Consider the following 26,389-nt stretch of genomic DNA (forward strand, 5'->3'; position numbering starts at 1 on the left):
AGTTTCTGGCAGGACAGTGGATTACGACCCTCCTCTTAGCAGGTCACTGTGCACCTTGATTGAATACTCCTCACTATACTGTCGGGCCGGGGTGTGAGCGCTTTGGGGTCGAGATTTCAAATTTTTTGCAAGAATACATTTATGAGCCCAATATTTGATTACTCTTCAAGCCCAAAAAATACTTAATCCCGAGCCCAGCCCAAAAGCCTTAACTATTTTCCCCAAAAAAAAGCTCCAATCTTATTTACTTGACTCAAAAGGCCCCAATCGTTTTAGAATAAAAAGACTAAGCCTTAGAGTTTGATATATCGAAAAAATTGGAAGATCTTTAAATAAAAGCAGAAAGTTTAAAAGATTAAACTACTTTTTTTTATGAGTTTAAAATCCAGATTGAGATGAATTATTTGAATGACAGTCGTAGTCGTCCCCCTAAAATAATTGTATTGTTACTTCAGTCATTAGTACTATAAATCTCTTATTTTACTAGTTTAGTAATAGTACTATCGCTTAATTAGGAACTACTAACAATTACTCTATTTACATTTTAAACAATAATAATAATTCATGTCTTACACACTATTGCTAAGAAAGGAGCCTATATTAGTAGGTTTGGTGACGGGAGAATCTTAAAATCAACACTTTTAGATCAATTTTCCTTTTCCCCAACTTATAATTGACTCATACCTTTCACAACTCACAGACAAATTTACCATTTATTTGAATCTACTCACAATATTTAAAAAGAGAAAAAAAACACAATCCAGATCAAACACAACAACCACCTTATTCCAAAAACACCATAACGAATCAACCCCGCCTCTCCGGGGTCCAGTGCGGTGGGGCGGGGCTGAAATGCGCGGACACCACCCTCGCGTCGAGCAGCTCCACGATGGGCGTGTAGCTCACGCACCTCGGCGCCTTGTACTGATTAATCGACGCGCCTCTGGAGATGGCGTAGTCCATGAGCTCCTCAAACGTGCCCCCCCGCACCAGCCGAATCTCGAGCGGCCCCACCGAGTTGTCGGCGACCCGGCACTGCCTGTACACCGAGTTCATCGACTCCTCCATCACATGGCAGCACTTGTCCATCACCTCCCCGCCCGGGGCCCCACCAGACAGCTCCCAGTACACCACGTAGTGCCCCGGGATGGACCCCGTGTCCGCGTAGCTCGTGAACTCAACCACAGACGATTTATACTCCTCCAGCAACGCCGCCGCATTCTCCACCGCCTTCTGCAGCTCCAGCTCGTCCGTCTTATCCGCATCGATGCTGAGGAGCACGTTCTTCCTCCGTACGAACTTAAACTGCGGCGCAGAGTTGTGGTGACCTGTCACTTTCAGGACATCTCCAACTCTGTAGCGGCAGAGTCCTGAGTAGGTGCTGACCACTAGCTCATACTCCTTCCCCACCTCCACGTCAGCAAGCTCCACTGCCCCATGTTCAGTCTCGGGCGGGTGGGGGAGGAACTCGAAGTAACCCATGTTGGGCATGATGGTGTAGCAAACCTCCGACGGCTTGGTCATCGGCTTCATGTTCAGTCCGAAGTAGCACTCAGACGACGCGTACATCGTGCACGCCTGAGGTAGCCCCCCGCTGTAGAAATCGAGCAGCGGGATGTACTGAGCCATCGCCCCCGTCACAATCACATCCAGGTATATTGTGTTAGGCCAAATTCTAGGGATTATCTTTTCCCAATTTTCACCTTCACACTCTCTGCTCATAAACTCTGCTAGGACTGGGTCCGGTCTAAGAATCCCGGCCATCCGTTTCTGTATAGATACATCCGTGATTTTAGGGTTTAAAACCCCGGTCGAGATGTCTAGGGCGAGCTGGCGCCAGTGAACAGTCAGGAACTTGATGGCGCGGAGGAGGCCTGAGGCGAAGACTGCCCCGACTCTCAGGACCTCCTCACGCATGAGGAGGCCGCAGAGCATCTGCGTGTACATGCTCTGGAACGAGTCCACGCAGAGGATGGCCTCGTCCGGGCTGGTGTAGGTATTGTAAGGGTCGACCGCCCGGTTCTTGAACTGGTCGCTCTTGTAGTAGCTGGTCAGAACCGGCCGGGCGACCAGACCGCCTGGGGTTTCGGTTTCCGCTTTGATGAATAGGAAGTAGAGTCCTTTGCCTTTGTCTAAGTTAGGGACATATCTGTGGTCCATAAGAGAAAAAAAAGGTCATGTACTGCTTGGAAAGGCCATGTCTAATGAGTGTTTAATTTAATTTTGCATGGCCTTTTTGGAGAAAAGTATGCCTTTTCTGAGATTGATACTAACTTGACGAGTAAAAGTATAGATGGATTAGTGATTTTCTTACAAATTCATCACCGGCATGAGAAGGCTGTACAACAGCTGTCGGCGGTCCATCTCTTCGCGAATCGTCGGCATCAGCTTCCTCTCACCGGCTGAGGTACCGGAACTGCCAAATTAAAAAAAAAAAAAGATAAAAAAACAATTTTAGTTAAGTAGTGTTCAATTTCTTTATTTAGATAGAAAACGTTTTATCTCCTAAAATTGCATAGGATCACGTGAAAATTAATCAAATAGGTAAGATTCTGAATTAGTTACAATGATATAGAAATGCGGATTTTTAGTAAAATATCCAAAATTGAAAAGAGATGAAGCTAGATCTAAATTGAGGAACCTCATATTTTTATTACCTAGTAAGAAACTCGGAGATGGGATAGGAGCAAAGGATAGGAGAGCGGTCTCCGTTGGCGATGCGCTGGATCTCGGGCTGGAGATCCTCGTACGTCACGATTGGAACCTTTGACTTGAAGGATTCGCGGTCTGTAGCGCCTCCAAGGTTGAAGCGCTGGAGATATTCAGTGTGCGCATTTTGGGTGAGTATCTCGGCCAGCACTCCTTTTTGCACGGAATCCGGATTCGTGGTCATCTCCTCAATAAATTCGAGGCTCTTAGCGAATTTCTCGTTGACCGGTGGTGGCGGGGGAGAGGAGTCAACGGCCATGGTCAAACGGTGCTCGAGAAATTGAAGATGAAATTAGAATTAAAAATATGTTTGATTGGGTTTTGAAGTGGTGTATTTGTTGTGTGATTTTTGAGGAGGGGGAGGGTTGGGTTTTATATAGGAAAGGAAGTAGGCTGGCCCGCAATCCGCCACGTCGGATCGGACACGTGGATGCCGGACTCTTTATGCTTTTCTCGTCTTTTGTTTGGATGAGTTTTACTGCTTTCGGACATTTGAAACGTATATGTCCTCTAAATTGTAGTGTGGATGGGTGGCATTGTGGGACCACATGACGCAATATTGGCACTGATGGAGGGGACACTGGGGCCCACTCTGATCCACGTAATCATTTTCCAGCTCGGGAGATTTTGTCTTGACTTCATTTACGTTGGTCAGGGACAATGATAGGCTGCCGGCGACATAGAGTATAAATAAAATGCTAGTACTACCTAAATGCATGAAAATAATAGTAGTAAAAAAAGTAGAATCCCTATATTTACATTTAATTATGGAATTGGATAACATAAATGATGCAAATTCAATTCCTTTATAGTACTACAAAATGCTACTCCTTTATCCATTCCTCCTTGTTAATAGAAATACTTTTTCAGCATGAAGTTTAAGAATATGTGTTATGTGGATAGTAAATAAAGTAAGATAAAATAAAGTAAGAGACATGAAGAGATAAAAAAAATAAGAGAGGAGTTATTTTTTTTTAAAAATAAAAATGACTTAATTATCTTAAAACTTTCTAAAATAGAAAAATGATTCAGTTAATATGGGAGTATCATACTTTAAGTGGAGAATGCTATTGTCTTGTGTATAATATACATCCAATCAGTTTCATGTTAGATTTAATATTCGATGATATATAATCGATATGGTTTACCGTGACCATGATGTTTGCATACATTAATAGACGGGGAAATTAAATTGCTATGCATATAAAGTTGACATAAATATAAATAATTATGGTGTAGAAATTTTGAAGCAATCACGTGGACATCAGGGGCAATAACGTCATTTACGAGGCAGCTATAATTTGTGTGTTTGTAGGTACACTATTTGTCAACTAATGATACGGAATTTTCTTCATACCTATATCTAAGTGGTGGTTACAATCACGAATTCCATAGTTTTCATCGCCTAATTATTTTAATTAATCATGTTTCCTCCACATACTTAGGTCCTAAGATATTTCGTGTATTTTATTATATTTTTGTTAGAAAAAGTGAAATTACCTACTTGATAAAGGTTAAATGATAAATATTTATTCGATCTTGTGATTTCAAGCTTCATAGGGGACGTTGAATTTGTCTCACCAATTCATAGCAAGTGGATCTTGTCCTAGTGGACGAGTTTAGTTCGTTGGATATACGAATTTGTTGGGAAAAAAATAATCTCACTTTGTACGTTTCTGAATCAGAGAAAACATAGGCAGGAATGAAATTTAATTGGACGGCACATATTTTTAATTTATCTTACTCATGATAGCTTCAATAGTCTCATTCTCTAACAGTATTTGTTAATAATACTACCTCTCCTTATTGATAGCGACGATGTCGATTTGTATTACATGATTACATCTCTTTAATGATATTCTAAGCCGTGTTCCTAATTGTAACAAAGACAGATTTAAGTAACAATTATTATGGTCCCTAATAAAGACCAAATAGGAGAACTCAGACAAAAAGACTAGCTTGTTAGGAGAAATAGTTCATTTAGTCTATATATTTCATACCAATTGTTCTCACAGCCGATATGAGACATTGAGTCCATAAGAGTACGTGTTCCTCAATTTTCATACACCAACTATTGTCCTTCTTCCTTATTCAGTCCCGATCCATCTGTAAATGTGATTTATTGGAGAAATTTGACTTTATCTATAGAAAATTCCAAAATGAATTCACTTTATAGTACACAATTAGCATCTAATTCAGCTTGTTTTTGTAGTGTAATCATATCCTTCTTTAATAGGCAAGGTAATGCCAGCAATGGAAAAAATATCACGTGAAAAAATATTCTCACTAGGATGGAAAAATATCCCATGAAAATCACATTAATAGGAGTATATCATAATAATATTATTACGAACTTTGGGGTAAAAATGAAGACAACTACTCTATATTTGTTTATATCTTGCATATGATAAATTATCTTATCTACAAAACATGCGAGAAGAGTAAATAAATAGGAAAAATATACATTTTCCATCAGAGAGAAAGCATAATAGTAACATGTACGTTTTAAAATTAGTTAATAAAGTTAAATTTAGGCCATGCAAGTGGATATGTATGAGCATCATGATGGTTCAATTCCATAGTCAAATCGAAGAAAGAATCTGGCTTACGCGAAAGCAATTGAACCTCCCCAAAAAAGGATATCAACAAGTACAAATAATTTCTCTGTGTTTCATCTAGTTTGGGAAAAATGTAACCCTTCAAAGTTGGGTGAGAATGGGCTAAGATATTAGATGCAAAATTCAATTACTCTTGTTATTATTCTCTCATAAAGCAGTGGGCATGCATAGATCTTGATACTAATACAATTCATAACTAATTAAACCATAAATTAACAACTACATTGTCCGCTAGTATTAGGCTATACTTTGTAATTAAGCCTATGATTGAATTTGAATATATATATATAGACATATATACTAACACTATGTACATTTTTCACATAAAGTATACATATCTTGTTTTTATTAATTATCATAGGTCTAACTTGATGTCGGTAAATAGAATATTTTGTTATTATATGTTTTGCTCTTTGATTTTCATGTAAATTATGAGAAGCAACATTGTTGGAATAATTTAAAGATGTTGAGTCTAAATTTCCATTTGCCTACAAGCTATAGTCCACATCCTTGAAAGAAGCGTCGAAGACTTTGCCACTAAACATAGAACATAGAAAACAACTATGGCATATAAATATCCGCAACAAATGGGAGCTTGTTTATCAATTTTATAGGGATGGGAAGCAAAATATGGTGGCATTAAATTGTTTTGTTTGGCTTCATAAAGGTAACGGATTATTACATATATCTAAAACATATTCTTATTTTTTTGGTGAAAAGAGTGATGATTCGCCCACAAACGCCACTAATCTACACCACAATTTGCTTCGCGTTTATCTCAGAAATAAGTATCATGTTACATTGGATAAGGGTTTTGTTTCTTCTTTAAGAATTTGTAAAGAAAATGCAATTTTATTCCTCCCAAATACTAGTAGTACGCTATTAGTACTATTTTGCTAACTATATTTCCAATAGTGAAAAGTGTTTGTGCATTATGCTTACTTACTACTTCGATGTGTTTTATTGATATCAATCTTCATGTTAACGATTCTCTATTTGCTAATTGCCTAGAATTAATGACACCATTTATTTGCGAGTAACATTGCTAGGAACCATTTGCAAAAATTGCAGTTAGGAGATATGCATACATAGAGTCCAACTATACTGCAAATTATATTTTTCCTACAAAGTATACAAACTAAAATCTGGACCATTAATTTTTAAAAGTTAATAATAACATCAATAAAAATTACAATATAATGTGAGCATATGTTGACGTTATTTGTCATCTATTGACATTAATTTAAAAATCTAATTATCCAAATTTAGTTTGTAGTTTATAGATAAGGGCAAATCTACTTGGACCGAACAAAGGGCAATTGTCTCACCTCAATATATTTCACTTATACTACTAATTTGTTAATCAATTTGTTCAAACAAATTTTCCTTTATAAATGCTCCGTCTCAAATTCTAAAATTCTTCATATATATATTTTTGTCCCGCTGAAATGAATTCCTGGCTCCATACTCATTTTTAGGAAAGATATACTCCACTTTACAATTATTTACATCTCTGCATACATATGATATCTTTAGCTAGACGGATATAGGAGAGTAACTTCTGACAAAATTTGTTAACTTTTGTCGTTTATTTGGTGATAAGTGAAATCACCCGTCACGACACATATGTGTAATAAATAGACTTGGTAACATAAGGAAATGGGTTAGACATTGTGAACTGTATCAAAAGAAACTGACATTTATGTAGACTTCTAAACAAGATATATGGGCGACAATTTAAATATATTAGCTAAATAAAATTAGTGGATTCGATATGACGAATCGGCCAGCAAGACGTCTTGAATTGTTTAGAAATCGACTGGAAATTTCCCTCAAAAAGTTGAAAGAAATTGAGATTATGTAAATACTGTATTACTTTTAAATTTTAATTTCTAACTAAGAGCTTATAACAAAGCGACAACTCATATGAAGTAAAGTTTATTATAAATTTTAAAAAAGTTTATTATAAATTAATAGTCAATGTCGATCGATAAGATACTAATGAAAGTCCTTTATTCTAAAGAAGTAGCATACATACTAGCCATTTACGAACGAGATCTATTTTGTTCTGATATCTTTGCAGCTATTCTCCTATGATAATTTTTAAAAATTGCAATTTTTAGAGAAAATATTTGTGAATATAATAGTTACATTCCGGTTATATTAAAATGCATATATTACTTTAATAGTACATAACTAAGACTAATCCTATATCTTTAGATCTTAAAACGAATGGTTAAGATTAAAACTTACAGATTTAAAAAAATACTCCAGCCGTCCACTAATACAAGGTCAATTTTGACCTGGTATAGATTTTAAGAAATGAAGTGGAAAGTGAATGAAAATTGTTAGTAGATGTGAGTCCTACATTTATATTTATTTTATAGTAAAATATTAAAATGTGAGTGAAATAAAGTTAGTGCAATGTGCGGTCCATTACCAAAAATAGTAAAAAAAGAAAAGAAATTTATTGATGGACGAAGAAAAATGACAAAATGAAATGTTTATTGGTAGACACAGGCAGTAGAGTAAACAAAATATCAATAAAAGATAAAAACATCAATTTGTTAAAAAAATCTCTTTTTGGTGGATTTTATGGTTATAATATGGTGTATTAAAATATCAACACATTAACATGAGTATATAAACAAAAGTACACGAAAATAGCAACACAGTTGTATGGAAGTTATACATGTATTTTGTTGATATTTTGATATATTTCTTGAAATATAATTTGCTTATCAAAATATACGAAAAATTGAAATAAAAATAATCAAATATCATGATCCGAATATATTCAATTGAAATCTGATTATAAAATTTTAATTCGATACTTTCTCTGTCTCATACAAATATTCTCACTTTTCTTTTTTTGTCCGTCCTATAAAAATAGTCTTTATCCATTTGTGGAATTTTTTTCTCCTTCTCTTTAACTTTATGATTTATGGATCCCACGTGTCATTCAAATGGTCTATTTCTATGAGACTAAGAAAGTACTTATATTTATTGTGAATTTCTTTTTTAACTTAAGAGTGTTATATAAATTTAAAATTTTGAAATAATTTTGAGCAGAGAGAGATTAGGTTTAACTATACTATATATAAAAATTGACGTTATCACCTTTATATTCATTTAATAATTTTGAAATATGAAATATAATCGTTTTGTATCATTTCAACTACTTAGATTGCTATATTTAATTCTAAGAATTGATATGGAGTATTACAAATTTGTTATTTTATCACATCACTAATTCATTTATATTTGCCCAAGTTCGTTCTACCAAGGTTTCGGAATCATTGGGCTTACTGAGTTGGGCCTACGTAAACTTAGTTGGGACAATACTTTATGGATTATAGTTTAAGGAGTCAAAAGGAAAATAATTGAAGGTTTCATTATTTTTTCTTCCTTGGGTTAAACTTTACTATCATGAAACATAATTTTTTATTATCATGTAGTATGTTATTAGCATATGTGTTTAAATTTGATAAATCTTAGTAAGTTTAAGGCTCGGTCGATACAAAAAGTAGTATGTTATTAGCATATGTGTTTAAATTTGATAAATCTTAGTAAGTTTAAGGCTCGGTCGATAAAAAAATATCAGTATGAAAGAATTTGATACCGTTATCATATCGAAAGTTTCGGTATATCATATTTTTGTTAGAGTTTATATACTAGAAATTACCTTTCGAGTGATTGAATACTGTAAAACCTCTTATTTTATTTTTCAAGGAATAAAAACAGATTATTTTTGTCATAATGTAGTTATGTTTTACATTTAATGGATTTATTACATGTTTAAATGTATAAGTAACTTAACACAATCTAGGTCTTTGTTTTAGTAAACCGGTTATGGACGTCGTCCACTTTAAGATAACATGGTCAGTTCTCAACAAATAAAAAGAAGAATTTCACAACCTAGATAGGCTTAGACTACCTATCGTGAATGGTTGCAATGTCAGTCCGCATATTTCTAAGCCTTACTGAAATAAGATGACATTCGTGTGGTATAGCACTAAATTGGATCTAACAACTAGACATGTCTTTATTAGGGCTGATAATTTTTGACACGACACGATAACACGACACGAACCGACACGAAATTAATGGGTTTGGGTCAGAGCTTATCGTGTTCGTGTCCTTATCGGGTCGACCCATTAAGGACACGAAAATTTCGTGTCATGTTCGTGTCGTGTTCGTGTCGGGTTCGTGTTATCCGTTAACAATGCGTGTTCGTGTTATCCGTTAACACATAATATTTTGATATTATTATTCTTATTAACACATATTATTTTAATATTATTATTCTTATTATTTTCATTTTTCAATACTTATTTTCGTGTCATTAATGGGTTCGTGTCGTGTTGACCCGAAACGGTTCGTGTCGTTAATGGGTTCGTGTCGTGTTCGTGCCGTGTTCGTGTCTGAGGGTAGCGGGCCGTGTTCGTGTTCGTGTTTGAGGTTTTCTTAACGGGTCGTGTTCGTGTCGTTATCGTGTCGACACGATAACGACCCGACACGCACGATTTGTCACCCCTAGTCTTTATGCTATATACTGAAAGACGAGATCTTGATAATTATTGTTTCTTAATCAATGTACGTTAGCATTGAGCATACAGTATTCATTATGCACTACTTTGACTTGCCAAATGGTGCGGGTTTTTCGCAACCCAATAAACATGGTATATTGGTAGTGGTGATTTATATCTAGCGGTACTATGATTGCTATTATATTGAATCGTGCACGAGATGAGTCTCGTTTGATAACATCCTCAAGAGAAGCTCGAAATAAGGTTTTATTATTCGGAACCTAGCTAGTTGGAGGTTGACTACTCTATGAATAATAAATAACGCTTTCTTGCTGAGTCCACTCTTAGAATTAATAAGAGATTAATTAATTAAGTCCATAGCAGACATTAATTAATTAATGGATGTTTCTATCTTAAGCGCGATAAATAAATGACAAGCATGTTGGAACCGGCAGCGGAAGCGGGCGCATAAATTAATCACATAAAAGTTAGATCTATTTAGCAGATTATTTAGACAAAAGCTATTCGCGTAATTATCACATGTATCATGCTCATAACTTGAATTAATCATGCTTTAAGAATATTTGAAACCTAAAACATGCTTTTCTACGGAGCAGAAAATACCTAATTAATTCTCCAAAGAATTGAAGATGGCTAGCTTCTTCTCCACGTGATGCTTTAAGTACTAAACCACAAATCTTCTCTCTGGTTCCCGAACTGTATCCCAATATCAGTGTGGGCTGATCTTACTAGAATACTAGGACTTAAATAAAGAAGACAGAAGAAATCCTTTTTGGAATAGGAGAGGAATTCGAAAATCTCCTCAGCTGGGGAGGGGAATTTTCGAAAATTACAATGATGAAAAATTGTGTTTTCTGTCTCCTTTATTCTCCTATTTATATTAAGTTCCTATTGGGCCCAGACAGGGATCTATGGAAGGTTTTGGATATGGGCTCATCCAATTTACTTTTTACTAATTAAATTGAACCCACAATTTAATATAAGTTATAATTGGAATATTACGAGCAGCCACTACAGAAGTAATATTGAACTCTCCCCATCCAAATCCGAAATTACAAGTAATTCGGGTTTCCGTTTATCTTTCATTTCTCGTGCTTAAGATTAAAATGTCCATTAATTAATTAATGTCTGCTATTGACTTAATTAATTAACTTCTTATTAATTCCAAGAGTGGACTTAGCATGAAACGCTTATTTATTATTCATAGAGTAATCACACTCCAACTAGCTAGGTTCCGAATAATAAAACCTTGTTTCGCGCTCCTCTTGAGGACATTATCAAACGAGACTCAGCTCGCGCACGATTCAATATAATAGCAATCCTAGCACCGCTAGATATTGATCACCACTACCCAATATATCAGGATCATTGGGTTACGAAAAACCCGCACCATTTGATAAGTCAAAGTAGTGCATAGTCAATACCGTATGCTCAATGCTAACCTACATTGATTAAGAAATAAATATTTATCAAGACCTCGCCTTTCAGTAGATAGCCTAAGGCAAGTCTTGCTGTTAGATCCGTTCAGTGCTATACCACACCAATGTCATCTTATTTCAGCAAGGCTTAGAAATATGCGGACTGACATTGCAACCTTTCTCGATGGATAGTCAAATTCCATCTAGGTTGTGAAATTCATCTTTTTCTTTGTTTAGAACTGACCGTATTACCTTAAAGTGGACGACGCCCACAACCGGTCTACTAAAACAAAGACTTAGACTTTGTTAAGTTAACTTATACATTTAAACATGCATTAACATCCATTAAATGTAAAACATAACAACATTATGACAAAAAATAATCTGTTTTATTTATTGGAAAATAAAATAAGAGTTTTACAGTATTCAATTACTTGAAACGTGATTTCTAGTATACAAACTCTAACAAAGCAATGGAAACCCGAATTAATTATAATTTCGGATTTGGATGGGGAGTGCAATATTACTTCTGTAGTGGCTGCTCGTAATATTCCAATTAAAAGCTTATATTAAATTGTAGTTCAATTTAATTAGTAAAAAGCTAATTGGAGGAGCCCATATCCAAAACATTCCATAGATTTTTGTCTGGGCTCAATATGTGACTTAATATAAATAGGAGAATAAAGGAGACAGAAACATGAGTTGTTACACTTCATAATTTTCGTCCCCCTCTCTACATAGAAAATGGACGATTTTCTCTCCTCCGTGAGATAGGTTTTCCATATTCTTTATTTAAGTCCTAGTATACTGGTGTGATCAGTCCACCCTGATATCAGTTTACAGTCCGGGAACCAGACAAAAGATCCGTGGTTTAGTACTGAAGATCTTCACGTGGAGAAGGCGCTAGCTATCTTCGATTCTTTGGAGAATCATCAAGGTATAATAGCTAAACCGTAGAAAAGCATGTTTTAGGTTTCAATTAATTTAAAGCATGATTTATTTGAGTTATGAGCATGATACATGTGATAATTGCACGAATAGAATTTGTCTAAATAATCGTCTACATAGATCTTGATTATCTGATTTATTTGTTGTGCATTAAACCAACGCACGCTTCCGCTACCAGTCCATTCAATTTTTGGCATGGATTATATCAATACCGTTACCGCATCGATATTTCGGTATACCGTTCTGTTTGGTACGATACACCGAAAATTCAATAAGTATTATTTTTAATATATTTCGGTATACCAATAATATTCAATCATACCGCATATTTAATATACATTGGTATAACGCGGTAAAAGAAAATTCATATTGTTATTGTATCAAAAACTTATGATACAATATCGTATCGTACCGAAAATTACGGCATACTGAAAATTCGATATTTTTTGGTATTTTTCAGTATGACACGAGCGATATATCTTTTTTTGGTATATTTACCCACCCCTAAGTAGGGGAGTGATCAATTGCTAACTAATTAACAATCCCAAACTAAGATTAAATCTTAGCCATTAAATTAGACGATCTAGTGGTTGAAATAATGCCACATAGATTATATTTTTATTTAAGAAAATTAAATAAAATTAGAGGTTATTAATGTCAATTCTCTCTCGTTAAAATCATCTTAAAACTTAAATTTACGTAACTTTCTCGATTTAAATTATTTTTTCGCAAAAAATATATCAAATTAAAGATAATTTTGTAAGGATTCCAACGAGATCTCAATTGCATATGTTCTGACGACGTTTGGATGATGAAATTTGATATTTTTTATTTTAGTTTTCGTAAATGTTGATAACCAGATTTTTATCAACAAATACATCAAAAAATCTCAATAAAACCATGTAAAAATCTAAATAAATATGTGTTGATATTTTCTTGTACTAGTGTTGATATTCTTATGTCATATTGTTGATATTTGTAATACACTATGTTGATATAAAAAAATATTCACGAAAATTATCATATGATAACTTAATGACGATATTACCCTTTTGTTGATATTTTGTCTACTATTTATTGAGATTCGTAAGATTTAATCTTATCCACTCATTTTAAAATCTAAAGATGGAGATTTGGTCTTAATTTTGGATTAGAGTGCTATAAGCATTAGAATATGACCCCCTAAATAAGTCATCTATGTGTAACTTTTATCCATAAAGTTATTTTCAAAAATATTATAAATCTAAGAGAAATGTTATGATATTATCAGATTCTCTCGCTCTATAAAAATAGAGACTTTTGGGACATCACAGATTATAATATAAAATTAATAAAAAGTAAATTATATTTTTAATAAAATATGGGTATTAATGTATAAAATTGTACTAGTACAAAATAACGTTTGTTATTGGAAGGAAATATTGACATTTCTCCTCCATTTTGGAAATCATGTTCTGTAGTTTCCAGTATTCGTGATGGGGGCTAGCTTATAGATAGCAAGACTAAATAAAAGATTGTAGTCGTAGATTATATAGTAAAATAATTATTTTAGTAAAATCGTGGGCAAATCTGGTGTGGGTGGGGGCAGCACCCAACCCAACCACTTTGTGTCGGTGGCGAGTCTCTTCAGCATTCCCCTCTTTAATCCCTTTTCACTCTCTGCTCCACTCTGCTACCCCCTTAGCATTCATTTGCTCCGATGGTTCCCTCCGATTCCCAAACCGTCAAAAAACCCCCCAAACCTTCCAATTTCATCAAGTCCACTCTCCATTCCATCAAGATCCACTTCTCCTCCCACCCCCGTTTCTGGCTCTTCATCGCCTTCCTCTGGGCCCAAGCCCTAATCATCTCCATCGCCCGCACTCCTCCCCTCTGCTTCCCCGACCGCTCCTCCTCCTCCCCCTCCCCCTCCGTCCGCTACGTCCCGATCCACTCCAATTCCACCCTCCCGGAGCCTCCCCCCGCCCTATACACCGCCGATTGCCCCTCCGGCCGCGTCTTCTCCTACGACCTCCCCCCCCCCTTCAATCGCGACCTCGTCGTCCCCAATTGCACCGATCTCGACTTCTGGAATTGGGAATGCGGCATCATCTCCAACCACGGCTACGGCCGCGCCGCCTCCGAGCTCCGCCGCACCCTCCCCGGCGATCTCCACAAATCCTGGTACCACACCAATCCATTCTCCCTGGAGCTCCTCTTCCACCACCGCATCCTCAAGCACAACTGCCGAACCCTAGATCCGGATCTCGCCACCGCCTTCTACATCCCCTTCTACGCCGGGCTCGCCGTGGGAAAGCACCTATGGGGTAACGACACGTCAGCCAAGGATCGTCATTGTAAAATGATGCTGAAGTGGGTTAAATCGCAGCCCTACTGGAAAAAAATGAACGGCTCCGATCACTTCATGACCATCTCCCGAATCACTTGGGATTTCCGCCGTTTGACCGATCCCGGCAAATCCTGGGGCTCCAGCTTCCTCAACATGCCTTCGATGCAGAAAGTGATCCGATTCATCGTCGAGAAGTATCCCGGCGACGACATGGACCTCAGCGTGCCCTACCCCACCGGATTCCACCCCAAAACACCGGAGAGTTTGATCCAATGGCAGAGCTTCGTGCGCGATTACAAGCGCAAGAAGCTCTTCTCCTTCATTGCAACCGACGATAAAAATTGGGGGAAAAAAGACCTCCGCCGCCTCATGACTGATTACTGCCGCCGCGAATCAAGCTCCTGCTTCTCCGTGGACTGCGGCGTGAGCGATTGCACGAAGAATTCGTCTGCAACGCTGATTCCGCTTCTGGAATCGGAATTCTGCCTGCAGCCGAAGGGGGAGAGCTACACAAGCAAGGCGGTTTTCGAGTGCCTGGTGGCTGGCTCGGTCCCGGTTTTCTTTGTGAAGACGTCGTACGAGCAGTATGAGTGGTTCTTGCCGGGGGAGCCGGAGAGTTACTCGGTTTTTATAGAGGAGGAGGAGGTGAGGAACGGGACGGTGGCGGTGAAGGAGGTGCTGCAGAGGTACAGCAAGGAGGAGATTCAGAAGAAGAGGGAGAGAGTGATCGAGACGATTCCGAGGATCATCTATTTGAAACCAAATGCAGGGATCAAGAGCTTTAAGGATGCTTTTGATATTGCATTTGATGGGGCTATGGAGAGGATTAAAGAGGAAAAGGAATGGGCTGATTTCTTGCGCTGAAGGAAGGGATTGAGACGTTGAAGAAAAGGAATGGAGAGATGAGTTTTTTTTTTTTTCGTTTTTGTTTTTGTTTTTGTTTTCTTACTTGTGTTATGAAGATGAGTTTGGTGATTGATTAGGGAAAGTAGCAGAAATGTGTACAATGTAATGTGATAGATTTTTTCGGGGGCTTTGGGGGAGGGCTGGAGCAGCAGCAGCAGCAGCCCCCTCAAACACAAGCTGAGATTGCTTATTACTAGCGTCTGTTTATTTCAACATATAATTTGGCGACTTGCACAGGTTAGCAGTTTGAATCTTTACCAGTAAGAGATACATATTTGGATGTGGTTGAATAATGGATACTGAATGGAGTAATGGTAGTGGTGTAAACACCTCGCAAAGATGGAAGATCAATAGATAAGTAATATTAGGAGCTTCTTTTCTTTATACTCCATCCGCCCCATTCTAAGTGAAGCATTAGGAGCCTCTGCACCTGCAATGGCGCCAACCTAAAATCTGCCACAACTTATTTCACCATTGTGTGTGAAGGTTTTCGATCATTTGCTAGTACATTTTTTTCAAACCCTCGTGGAGTCGAGCAACAACCTCAGCAATGATGCATTTACCAGCACTTGGATGTTGACGTTGGGCCGCAACGCTGCGAGTGGTGGCTCGGTTGCATTCCCCTTCCCTTTGCCCTCTTTTTTGGCCAATGGGACGACATTCAAATTGAAGGCATTGTTCCTGACCAATTAAATAAATATAAAAAGTTTTAGGTCCGGTGGGCACTATCGCCTTTTCTACGGCGTCGTTGAGACCGCCGAGCCCAAGAGCATCGGCTGCGGCACCTCTCGACGCACTCCCATGCCCCCAAACACTGCCGCACGCGGCCGGTTGGTTTTAGGCCCTACTGTGAATGCTCTTATGGGAAAACACAACAAGACGCAACAAAAGATGGAAAAATGTAAAATAAAAGTGGGAAAACGAAAAAGAGAAAGAACAAGATTGTATTACCACCTAACAAACGCTCGATTAAAGCATATGGGACTGAATATCATTCAAACTTTTTGAGCTAAAATCATGCTACTTTTGGTTGTCTTATTATAAATAATTTCTTTTAGCAAATAGAAACACTTTTACTTTATTTATTTATTTACTAAATTTTATCTCTTCTAAGTCTTAATTTACTCTATTTTATACTCCTTCGGTCACAAAAAATAGATCACTTTGTGTATGACACTAGATCACTTTGTGTATGACACGAGTTTTAATGTATAATTGGTAAAGTAAGAGAGAGGAGGAGAAAAAGTAGGTAAAGTAAGGAAGATAGGGAGAAAAAGTGAGTAAAGTAGGGGAGAGAGGGAAGAAAAAGTGGGAAAAGTACGAGAGATAAACTTTCCATTTTAAGAAAGTGATCTATTTTTTGTGGACGTCCCAAAATGACAAAAGTGATCTATTATTTATGGACGAAGGGAGTACTTTCTATGTTTTATAATTTACTCACTAAACATCATTTTTTTCAATCTTACTCCACTAAACATGCATTACTTATAATGGCTGGAGAGGGTATTATTCATGTGTTCTTAGTACTATCTATAATCACTTGATATTAAAAAAATTGAATAACTATAATATTCACCTAGATTTTAGATTTTATGTTTCTCATTTTTTTATTATTTAAAATCATAACTTCTAATAAATCAAATTATAAGTAATAAATAACGAATTAAATAGTTAATAATAAGGGTGAGCAAAAAATCCAAAAACCGAATATCCGAACCGAACTAAATCGAAATTTTAAAATTCGGTTCGGTTTTTTCGATTTTTCGGTTCGGTTCGGTTCGGTTCTGGCGAAAAAAAACCAAAAATCGAATTATATTTTAAATATAATATTAAATATATTTTTTCTATTACTTTAGTATATTGTATCATATATATAATATATATTCTTTTAATATATTTTTATATAATACATAGTATTATATATATTCTATTAATTTTATATTATATATATTTATATTCTATTAGTATATATAAAATAAAATAAATTATAAATATATATATATAGAGTAGTGATATAGGGCAAGTACCCCTTAAGTTATATCCCTTAAGTATATAACTAGAGAACAAATCTCAGCCACAAGATCAAGAAATCAAAGGCTGATACTTAGTCATGTATTTGATCCAGATTTTACTTCACTATAAGAATGAATTGGTTCACTATAAGAAGGTGGGGGTAAAATAGTCATTTAACAAATGAAATTGGGGTTAAACTTGAATTCCTCTCTCATTTCCAAATTCTCCTTTTGCCCTCCATCGCTCTTCTCCTCTTCTCTAAACCTCAAATTCTCACAAAAAGCCGATTCACTCCGTCGTCGTCGTCGCCTCATTCCGTTTTCCTCAACATCCAATTCTCTCATTCCGTCATCGAATAACGGATTCAAATCAGATTTTTTTTTCAAAATGCAAGTTGTCCTACCAATTTTGAATTCATTTTTTATTATTTCTTCAACGGATTCAGATTCCATTTTTTGTAGGTTTTAAACGTTAGAAGAAAATGCAACCGGAGGTCTCGACGGAATACTCCAAGGCTTCGATCATGAGTCATTCCTATTTTTTATTTTAAATTTTAATTTACGATATTTCTGTGTAGAAAATGTGATTCTAAATGCATAGTTATTTATAGTGATTTATATTTTGTTTAACGGTAGAAACTGAAGTATATTTTGTGTAATTGAAGTACCTATTCTTTGTTTATAGTGATTTATATTTTGTTTATAGTGAAGTATGTAAGCCTATTTTACCTATATTGTGATAACATGATTACAGTGAAGTGCTTATATGATTATAGTGATGTATATTTTATTTATAGTGAAGTATGTGAGGTGATCTAGTAGTATATTTTGTTTATGGTGAACTAGTAATATATTGTGCATATAGTGAATGTTTACGGTGAAATATTTTACCTTTATAGTGAACCAAATTATGGTTATAGTGAAGTATTTGATGCATGCCTTATAGTGTTCTGTTTTTACATTTCGGTGAAGTATATTGAGCATATAGTGAAGTATATTGTGGTTAAAGTGAAGTATTCCGTGCTTATGGTGCACTATTTTTTCATTTCAGTGAAGTAAAACGTGCTTAGAGTGAAGTGTTTGTAATCCGTGCTTATAGTGCACTATTTTTTCATCTCAGTGAAGTAAAATGTGCATAGAGTGAAGTATTCCATGATTAGAGTGAAGTGTTTGTGATGCATGCTTATAGAGATATGTTTTTTTTCATCTCAGTGAAGTAAAATGTGCACATAGCAGGGGTGTGCATTCGGGTTTCGGTTCGGTTTTTTGCCCAAACCGAACTGAACCCGAAAAACCGAATTTCCTTGAAAATCAAAACCGAACCAAACCGAAAAATTGAAAAACCGAAAACCGAAAAACCGAAAACCGAACTATAAAAACCGAATTAAACCGAAAAACTGAAATTCTATAAAATTTCAGAAAACCGAAAAACCATAAAACCGAATTAGACCAAAAAAACCGAAATTCTATAAAATTTCAAAAAACCAAAAAACCGAAATTAAAAACAAATATTCACAAAACCATAGCAAGATTAACATCTCAAACAACAAAAAAACAAATATTTAGGCTACAACTATCAATCAAAATAAAGTTTCATAAATATATAAATATGTAGGCAACATGATTAACTAATGGAGATTTCACTGTGTTTTTCAAGAATCTAAAGACTTCATAACTTCTTCTTGCTCAAACTTCAAGTACTCCCTTTTATTCAACATCTGCAAGAACAAACATTAAGAAGATTATAATAATAAATTATAAATTATAGAAAATGCAAATAATAGTAGAGGAAAAATTCTCAATTTGACCATATGTGCATATGAATTTCAGTAAATTGGAGAAAATTAAACTCAATTTCAACATATCAAAATTACAACACACAATTTCAACAATCAAAGTAAAAATAACACATAGCCAACATCGAAAACTTATAAATCTGGACATATTACACTTTAATTAATTCCTAAACATAAGTCTGAATTTGTACCTTCCCGGAGGCGGTGTGGATGGCTGAAAGGCGGAGCCGCGGAGGTGACGGATGGTCGGCTGGAGAGGCGACGATGTGGAGACGGGAGGCGGCAAACTGGAGGACGGTTGTTGACCGGAGGCGACGGACTGGAACACGGCTGTAGGGCGGAGACGATGGGCTGGAGGCGACGATTTGGAATCTGGAGGAGATAGCCGTCGATTTGGACTTGGGAGATTGAAGATGAAGAGTTTTAGGTTTAGAGAGTAAAGCAGAATGGAGGCGGAAGAAATTATTCTAGGGTTTGAGTTTTAAGTATTTTATAGGTAATATATATATATATATATATAATTAATATATTAAATATAATTCGGTTTTTCGGTTTTTTTTTTCATCCGAACCGAACCGAAAAACCGAAAATTTCAAAATTTTAAAACCGAACCGAACCGAAAAACCGAAAAAACCGAACCGAATTTCAAATTTTCGGCTTGGATCGGTTCGGATATTCGGGTTTCGGTTTTTTTGCTCACCCCTAGCACATAGTGAAGTATTCAATGGTTAGAGTGAAGTATTTGTGATGCATGCTTATAGTGATATATTTTTTCATTTGAGTGAAGTAAAACGTGCTTAGAGTGAAGTATTACATGCTTAGAGTGAAGTGTTTGTAATCCTTGCTTATAGTGCACTATTTTTCATTTCAGTGAAGTAAAACATGCTTAGAGTGAAGTGTTTGTGATCCGTGCTTATAGTGCTCTATTTTTTCATCTTAGTGAACTAAAATGTGCATAGTATGAAGTATTTCATGGTTAGAGTGAAGTGTTTGTGATGAAGGGACTGGCAGCGGAAGCGCACACATAAATCAATTACGGATAATTCAGATCTATTTAGCGGATTATTTAGACAAATTCTATTCGCGTAATTATCACATGTATCATGCTCATAACTCAAATAATAACATACTTTAAATTAATTGAAACCTAAAACATGCTTTTCTAAGGTTCAGCCATTATACCTTGATGATTCTCCAAAGAATCGAAGATGGCTAGCGCCTTCTCCACGTGAAGATCTTTTAGTACAAAACCACGGATCTTCTGACTGGTTCCCGAACTGTGAACTGATATCAGGGTGGGCTGATCTCACCAGTGCACTAGGACTTAAATAGAGAAGACAGAAATCCTTCCCACGGAGGAGAAAAATTCGACCTCTACTAGGAGCAGGGGGGCCGAAAATTTGAGAGTAAAAACAAGTGTATTTTTTGTCTCATTTATTCTCCTATTTATAATAAGTCACATATTGGGCCCAGACAGAGATCTATGGAAGGCTTTGGATATGGGCTCCTCCAATTAGCTTTTTACTAATTAAATTAAACTCAATTTAATATAAGCTTAAAATTGGAATATTACGAGCAGCCACTACAGAAGTAATACTGCACTCCCCATCCAAATCCGAAATTACAAGTACTTCGGGTTTCCAATACTTTATATTTATTTCCCGCGCTTAAGATAGAAACATCCATTAATTAATCATTGTCTGCTATGGACTTAATTAATTAATATCTTATTTATTCCAAGAGAGGACTCAGCAAGAAAATCTTATTTATTATTCATAAAGTAATTAAACTCCAACTAGCTAGGTTCCGAATAATAAAACCTTATTTCAAGCTTCTCTTGAGGATGTTATCAAACGAGACTCACCTCGCGCACGATTCAACATAATAGCAATCCTAGCACCGCTAGATATTAATCACCACTACCCAATATACCAGGCTTATTGGGTTGCGAAAAACCCGCACCATTTGGTAAGTCAAAGTAGTGCATAATCAATACCATATGCTCAATGCTAACGTACATTGATTGAGAAATAATTTACGAGACCTCGTCTTTCAGTAGATAGCATAAAGACTGTCTCGCTGTTAGATCCATTCAGTGCTATACCACACCAATGTCATCTTATTTCAGTAAGGCTTAGAAATAATCGGACTGACATTTCAACCTTTCACGATAGGTAGTCTAAGCCTATCTAGGTTGTGAAATTATTCTTTTTCTTTGTTTAGAACTGACCGTGTTACCTTAAAGTGAACGACGCCCACAACCGGTCTACTAAAACAAAAACTTAGACTTTGTTAAGTTACTTATACATTTAAATATGCAATAAACATCCATTAAATGTAAAACATAACAACATTATGACAAAAATAATCTGTTTATTCATTTGGAAAATAAAATAAGAGTTTTAACAGTATTCAATCACTCGAAAGGTGATTTCTAGTATACAAACTCTAACATGTGATGCATGCTTATAGTGATCTGTTTTTTCATCTCAGTGAAGTAAAACGTGCTTAGAGTGAAGTATTCCATGCTTAGAGTGAAGTGTTTGTGTTCCTTGCTTATAGTGCACTATTTGTTCATTTCAGTGAAGTAAAACGTGCTTAGAGTTAAGTATTTCATGGTTAGAGTGAAGTGTTTGTGATGCATGCTTATAGTGCTCTATTTTTTAATCTCAGTGAACTAAAATGTGCATAGTATGAAGTATTTCATGGTTAGAGTAAAGTGTTTGTGATGCATGCTTATAGTGATCTGTTTTTTTCATCTCAGTGAAGTAAAACGTGCTTAGAGTGAAGTATTTCATGCTTAGAGTGAAGTGTTTGTGTTCCTTGCTTATAGTGCACTATTTGTTCATTTCAGTGAAGTAAAACGTGCTTAGAGTTAAGTATTTCATGGTTAGAGTGAAGTGTTTGTGATCCATGCTTATATTGCTCTATTGTTTCATCTCAGTGAACTAAAATGTGCATAGAGTGAAGTATTTCATAATTAGAGTGAAGTGTTTGTGATGCATGCTTTTAGTGATTTATTTTTTCGTCTCAGTGAAGTAAAACATGGCTAGAGTGAAGTATTCAGTGGTTAGAGTGTATAGAGCTTAAAGTGAACTAATAAATGTTAAGAGTGAAGTGTTTTACCTTTGCAGTGAACCAGTTTATGCTTAGAGTGAAGTATACGATATATGTCTTATAGTATTTTGTGTTTTCTGATTTCAGTGAAGTGTATATACCTTAGAGTGAAGTATATGATGATTGTTTCTATGGTGAGCGGGAACAAGATTGGAAATATATTTCCTAAAAGAAGCAGCAAGGGAATACTCCAAAGGCTAAGAGCAAAGAATTGCAGCGCATTAATGTTGTTGGAAGCAAACCATGATTCATTGAATAAGTTGGCGACAACATCAAAACATTATCAAGAATGTAGCAACAACATGAATACAGATGTGGAAAAATGATTGTAAACTACAAGCGTTCATCACCATTTGTATGAAACTGATATGGTTCATAATATGTGTCATTTAGTTCAATATAAAACTCATCCGTTTCAATAAAATTCAATATTATGTTAGACTATTTACTTCACTGCAGAGCATAATTCACTGTAAAGTTATTATACTTCACTATAAATATATAATAGTTCACTATATGCACAATATACTTCACTGTAGTGAAAAAATAGTAAACTATAGGGCATGTTCAATTTACTTCACTATATGCACAATATACTTCACTAAAAATTAAAAAAACAGTATACTATAAGACATGCACAATATACTTCACTTTATACTCAATATACTTCACTATATGCACAATATACTTCACTTTATGTTCAATCTATTTAGTTCACATATGAATACTTGTTAATTATCAAACAAAATATAGTTCACAACTTAAAATTGTGATCTAATAAGTTTTGGTATGAAGTGAACAACTATAGTAGTGAACTAAAACAAGTATGCAGTGAACTGCATGTATGTAAGAAGTGAACTAAAAACAAGTTTGCAACAAAATAAACTCACTTAACATGTTGTTTATAGTGAAGTAAATGTGATGCTTGATATTTCAGTGAATAATATTGTTTATAGTGTACCGATTTTCATTCCAGTGAAGTATAATGAAAGTATAGTGATGTATATAGTGCATATAGTGAAGTAAATATGATGTTTGATATTTGAGTGAAGAATATTTTTTATAGTGCATTGTTTTATCATTTCAGTGACGTATATTAAGTATATAGTGATGTATATTGTGCACATAGTGAAGTATATTCTGCATGCCTTATAGTGTAGTACTATTTTTTTCATTTCACTGAAGCATATTGATCATATAGTGATGCTATGATGTTTATAGTGAAGTAAATATTGTTTGTAGTGAAGTAAATATGATGTTTGATATTTTAGTGAAATAAAGTGAACTAATTTTTTCTTAAAGTACAACATCTTCGATCATCACATAATTCAATTCATGAGATGGTGAAATCAACTCTTGTGATGAAATATTGAATTAGGAAATCATGAAGTCAACAATTGACAATGGTGAAACCATCTTTTGCAATGATATACAGATATAGTAGATCGTGAAATCAACAAGTGAGATGAAGAAATCAGCTCTTGCGGTGAAGATTTCGCAATTGACAATGGAGATTGCTGAGCGTGAGCATAAACGATGAAGATTGCAACAAATCAGCATCTGTCTTGCTATATCTTGTTGAAGCATTGAAATTAGTCGAGGAAGAGGGGGTTATATTGTTGTTGCAACGCAGCGCCACGTCGACGGCGTCGGAGACCTCTTAGTGGCTGGCGGTGATGGATGTGAGGGATAAGAAGTTGTAGGAGGCGGAAGAGGAGCAAGAGAAGGCAAGGGCGCGGGCATGGAGGTCTGCCGGTGCTGTGAGCGGTGGCGGAGCAGAAGAGGGCATCGCCGAGTTTGATTTTGTGTGAGCACTTTTGCGTGAGATTGTGTGGTTCTACCATAAAATTTGGTTTCCAATAATGCCCTTATTCTATCTTTGTCAATTAAATAGGAAAGATTTGTTTCCTTTATTATTAGCCTTTGGATTGACATATTGTGTGGCTGAGATTTATTCTCTAGTTATTTCTTTAAAATTAGTTAAACATTGATCACATCTCTCTCTCTCTCTCTATATATATATAGAGTTGTGATCAATGTCGAACCAATTTTAAAGACCGAACTAGAGACCAAATTTGGGCCATTAGATCTAGTTTTTTTGATGAGATGTGCTGCTGTGAAAATTTTTTCGGCTTCATTACAAGCCCATTTTACTTCATTATATAGGTTTATTACTTCATTCTGTACTTCAAATGCTTCTACACATCCTTCATTCCAATAATTTATTACATTATTTCATGTGTTTATTAAACCATATTAGCGTCATGGCGTTGGTGATAGATATTGTAGAGAGAAAGAACGGCACGCGACGGCGAAACCACATTTACGTACTGGAATGAAGTAAAAACCTACTGGAATGGAGTACAAACCTACTATAATGAAGTAATAACCTACTAGAATGAAGTAATATATTCTGGAACGAAGTTAAATCTTTGTAACATGTTAGTATGACTTATTTACCTTCAGATGAATTAAAATAGGCTCGTGATGAAGGCGAAAATAATTTATAAATTTCTGTATCTTATCCATAAAAAACTAGATCTAAAAGCCCTAATTTGGTAGGGTTCGGTGGTTCGGTCTTTAAGAGTGGATTTGTGGATAATGGAACTCTATATATATATATATATATATATATATATTAATATATACTCCTACTATTTTTTTCGGTTTTTCGGTTTTTTTTTAAATTTCGGTTTTTTCGGTTTTCAATTTTTCGGTTTTCAGTTTTTCGGTTCGGTTCGGTTTCAATTTTAGCCTAAATTCAATTTTTCGGGTTTCGAAAAATCGAAGCGAAACCCGAATGCACACCCCTAGTTAATAATTACATAGGGACATCGACCTGAACGTGATGGATATTATATGACCACTTAAATATAAAGTCACACTTACTTTTGCTTATTTTGGTAATATGACACTCGTTTCATAAAAATGATAGTAATAAATACTTCCTTCGTCCCATATTAAGACTTCTCTGTATTATTCTCTCTCTTACTTTACCATTTTTTCATTTTAACTATTTATGATTTTTATAAAACAAGTGCAGAAAAGTCAACGGGACTGCTAAAGTGGGACAGAGGGAGTATTTCATTAACTAATTCCCTTTACATTTTATTATAAAACTAGTAATTACTCCCTCCGTCCGCGAATAGGAGTCCCATTTTTCCATTTTAGTCCGTCCGCGAATAGGAGTCCCGGTTCACTTTTACCATAAATGGTAATAGCGTCCCACCTTCACCTAACTCATTCCACTCACATTTCATTTAAAACTAATATATACAAGTGAGACACATATTCCACTAACTTTTTTCCACCCACTTTTCTTAACATTTCTTAAAATCCGTGTTGCCAAGGAATGAGACTCCTAATGGCAGATTGAGGGAGTATTAAAGGTAAGATCCACATTCTACTATTTTTTAGAGCATCCACAATGGATGCCCTAGTGGAAGCCCTAGTGAGAGCCCTAGAGGTTGCCACTTCAGCATGCCCTATCTTTCTGCAATGGTGGAGCCCTAGTGCATGCCCTATCTCTTATCCACTTTTCATTTCAATTTTAAATCATCATTTTTTAATTTTGTTTTTAATTACTATAAAATACCAAAATATATTATTTTAAACACCACAAATGCACAAAAAAAAAAAAAAAAAAAAAAATATACATTACTTAATTGAAAAGTGGAACTACATCATACTTAGATAAAAAAAACTACATTAAAACTAAAATACTAAAAAAAAGAAAAAAACAAACTAGTCATCTAAATTCAACCTCTGCGCCAAATTCTTGATCATATTCTTAGTCCTCTGTCGGGCTTCCGAATCGGTTTCTTGACGAAGGCTGTTTTGGGCGTCAAGTATAAACCTATACTCAACCACCTCGCGATAACCTCCGAACTCCTCGATCGCCCTGTCCATGAGCTGAACAGATGGAGGAGGCGCAGCCTGCGGGGGGCCGCTGATCCAGACGCGCCCGCCTTCGCCTTCCTTTTGGC

General features: G+C 35.6%; 1 protein-coding gene and 1 pseudogene across 1 annotated transcript; one reads left to right on the top strand and one right to left on the bottom strand.

Annotated features, from left to right (window-relative positions):
* Window positions 1-626: 626 nt before the first annotated feature.
* LOC125192751 (putative indole-3-acetic acid-amido synthetase GH3.1) lies at window positions 627-3,040 on the bottom strand. The gene is made up of 3 exons (XM_048090383.2): window positions 2,658-3,040; window positions 2,315-2,416; window positions 627-2,149 (listed from the first exon to the last, which is right to left on the bottom strand). Exons 1-3 carry the CDS (start codon window positions 2,966-2,968, stop codon window positions 808-810), a joined length of 1,755 nt encoding a protein of 584 aa, XP_047946340.1. The 5' UTR covers window positions 2,969-3,040; the 3' UTR covers window positions 627-807.
* A 10,732-nt stretch (window positions 3,041-13,772) lies between these two features.
* Window positions 13,773-15,706, top strand: LOC125196540 (xyloglucan galactosyltransferase XLT2 pseudogene; annotated as a pseudogene).
* Window positions 15,707-26,389: the final 10,683 nt, after the last annotated feature.

This window comes from Salvia hispanica, chromosome 4 (genome assembly GCF_029641045.1).
Source record: "Salvia hispanica isolate PSC_SH4W2 chromosome 4, Shi_PSC_v1, whole genome shotgun sequence".
Taxonomy (NCBI): domain Eukaryota; kingdom Viridiplantae; phylum Streptophyta; class Magnoliopsida; order Lamiales; family Lamiaceae; genus Salvia; species Salvia hispanica.

Bases quoted from the DNA above. Each gene is read 5' to 3' on its own strand.
- LOC125192751 (XM_048090383.2), bottom strand. From the start codon at position 2,968: ATGGCCGTTGACTCCTCTCCCCCGCCACCACCGGTCAACGAGAAATTC. The intron at 2,417-2,657 runs GTAATAAAAATA...TTAATTTGGCAG, and splicing joins ATCTCCGAGTTTCTTACTAG to TTCCGGTACCTCAGCCGGTG. The intron at 2,150-2,314 runs GTAAGAAAATCA...TATGGACCACAG, and splicing joins CTCATGCCGGTGATGAATTT to ATATGTCCCTAACTTAGACA.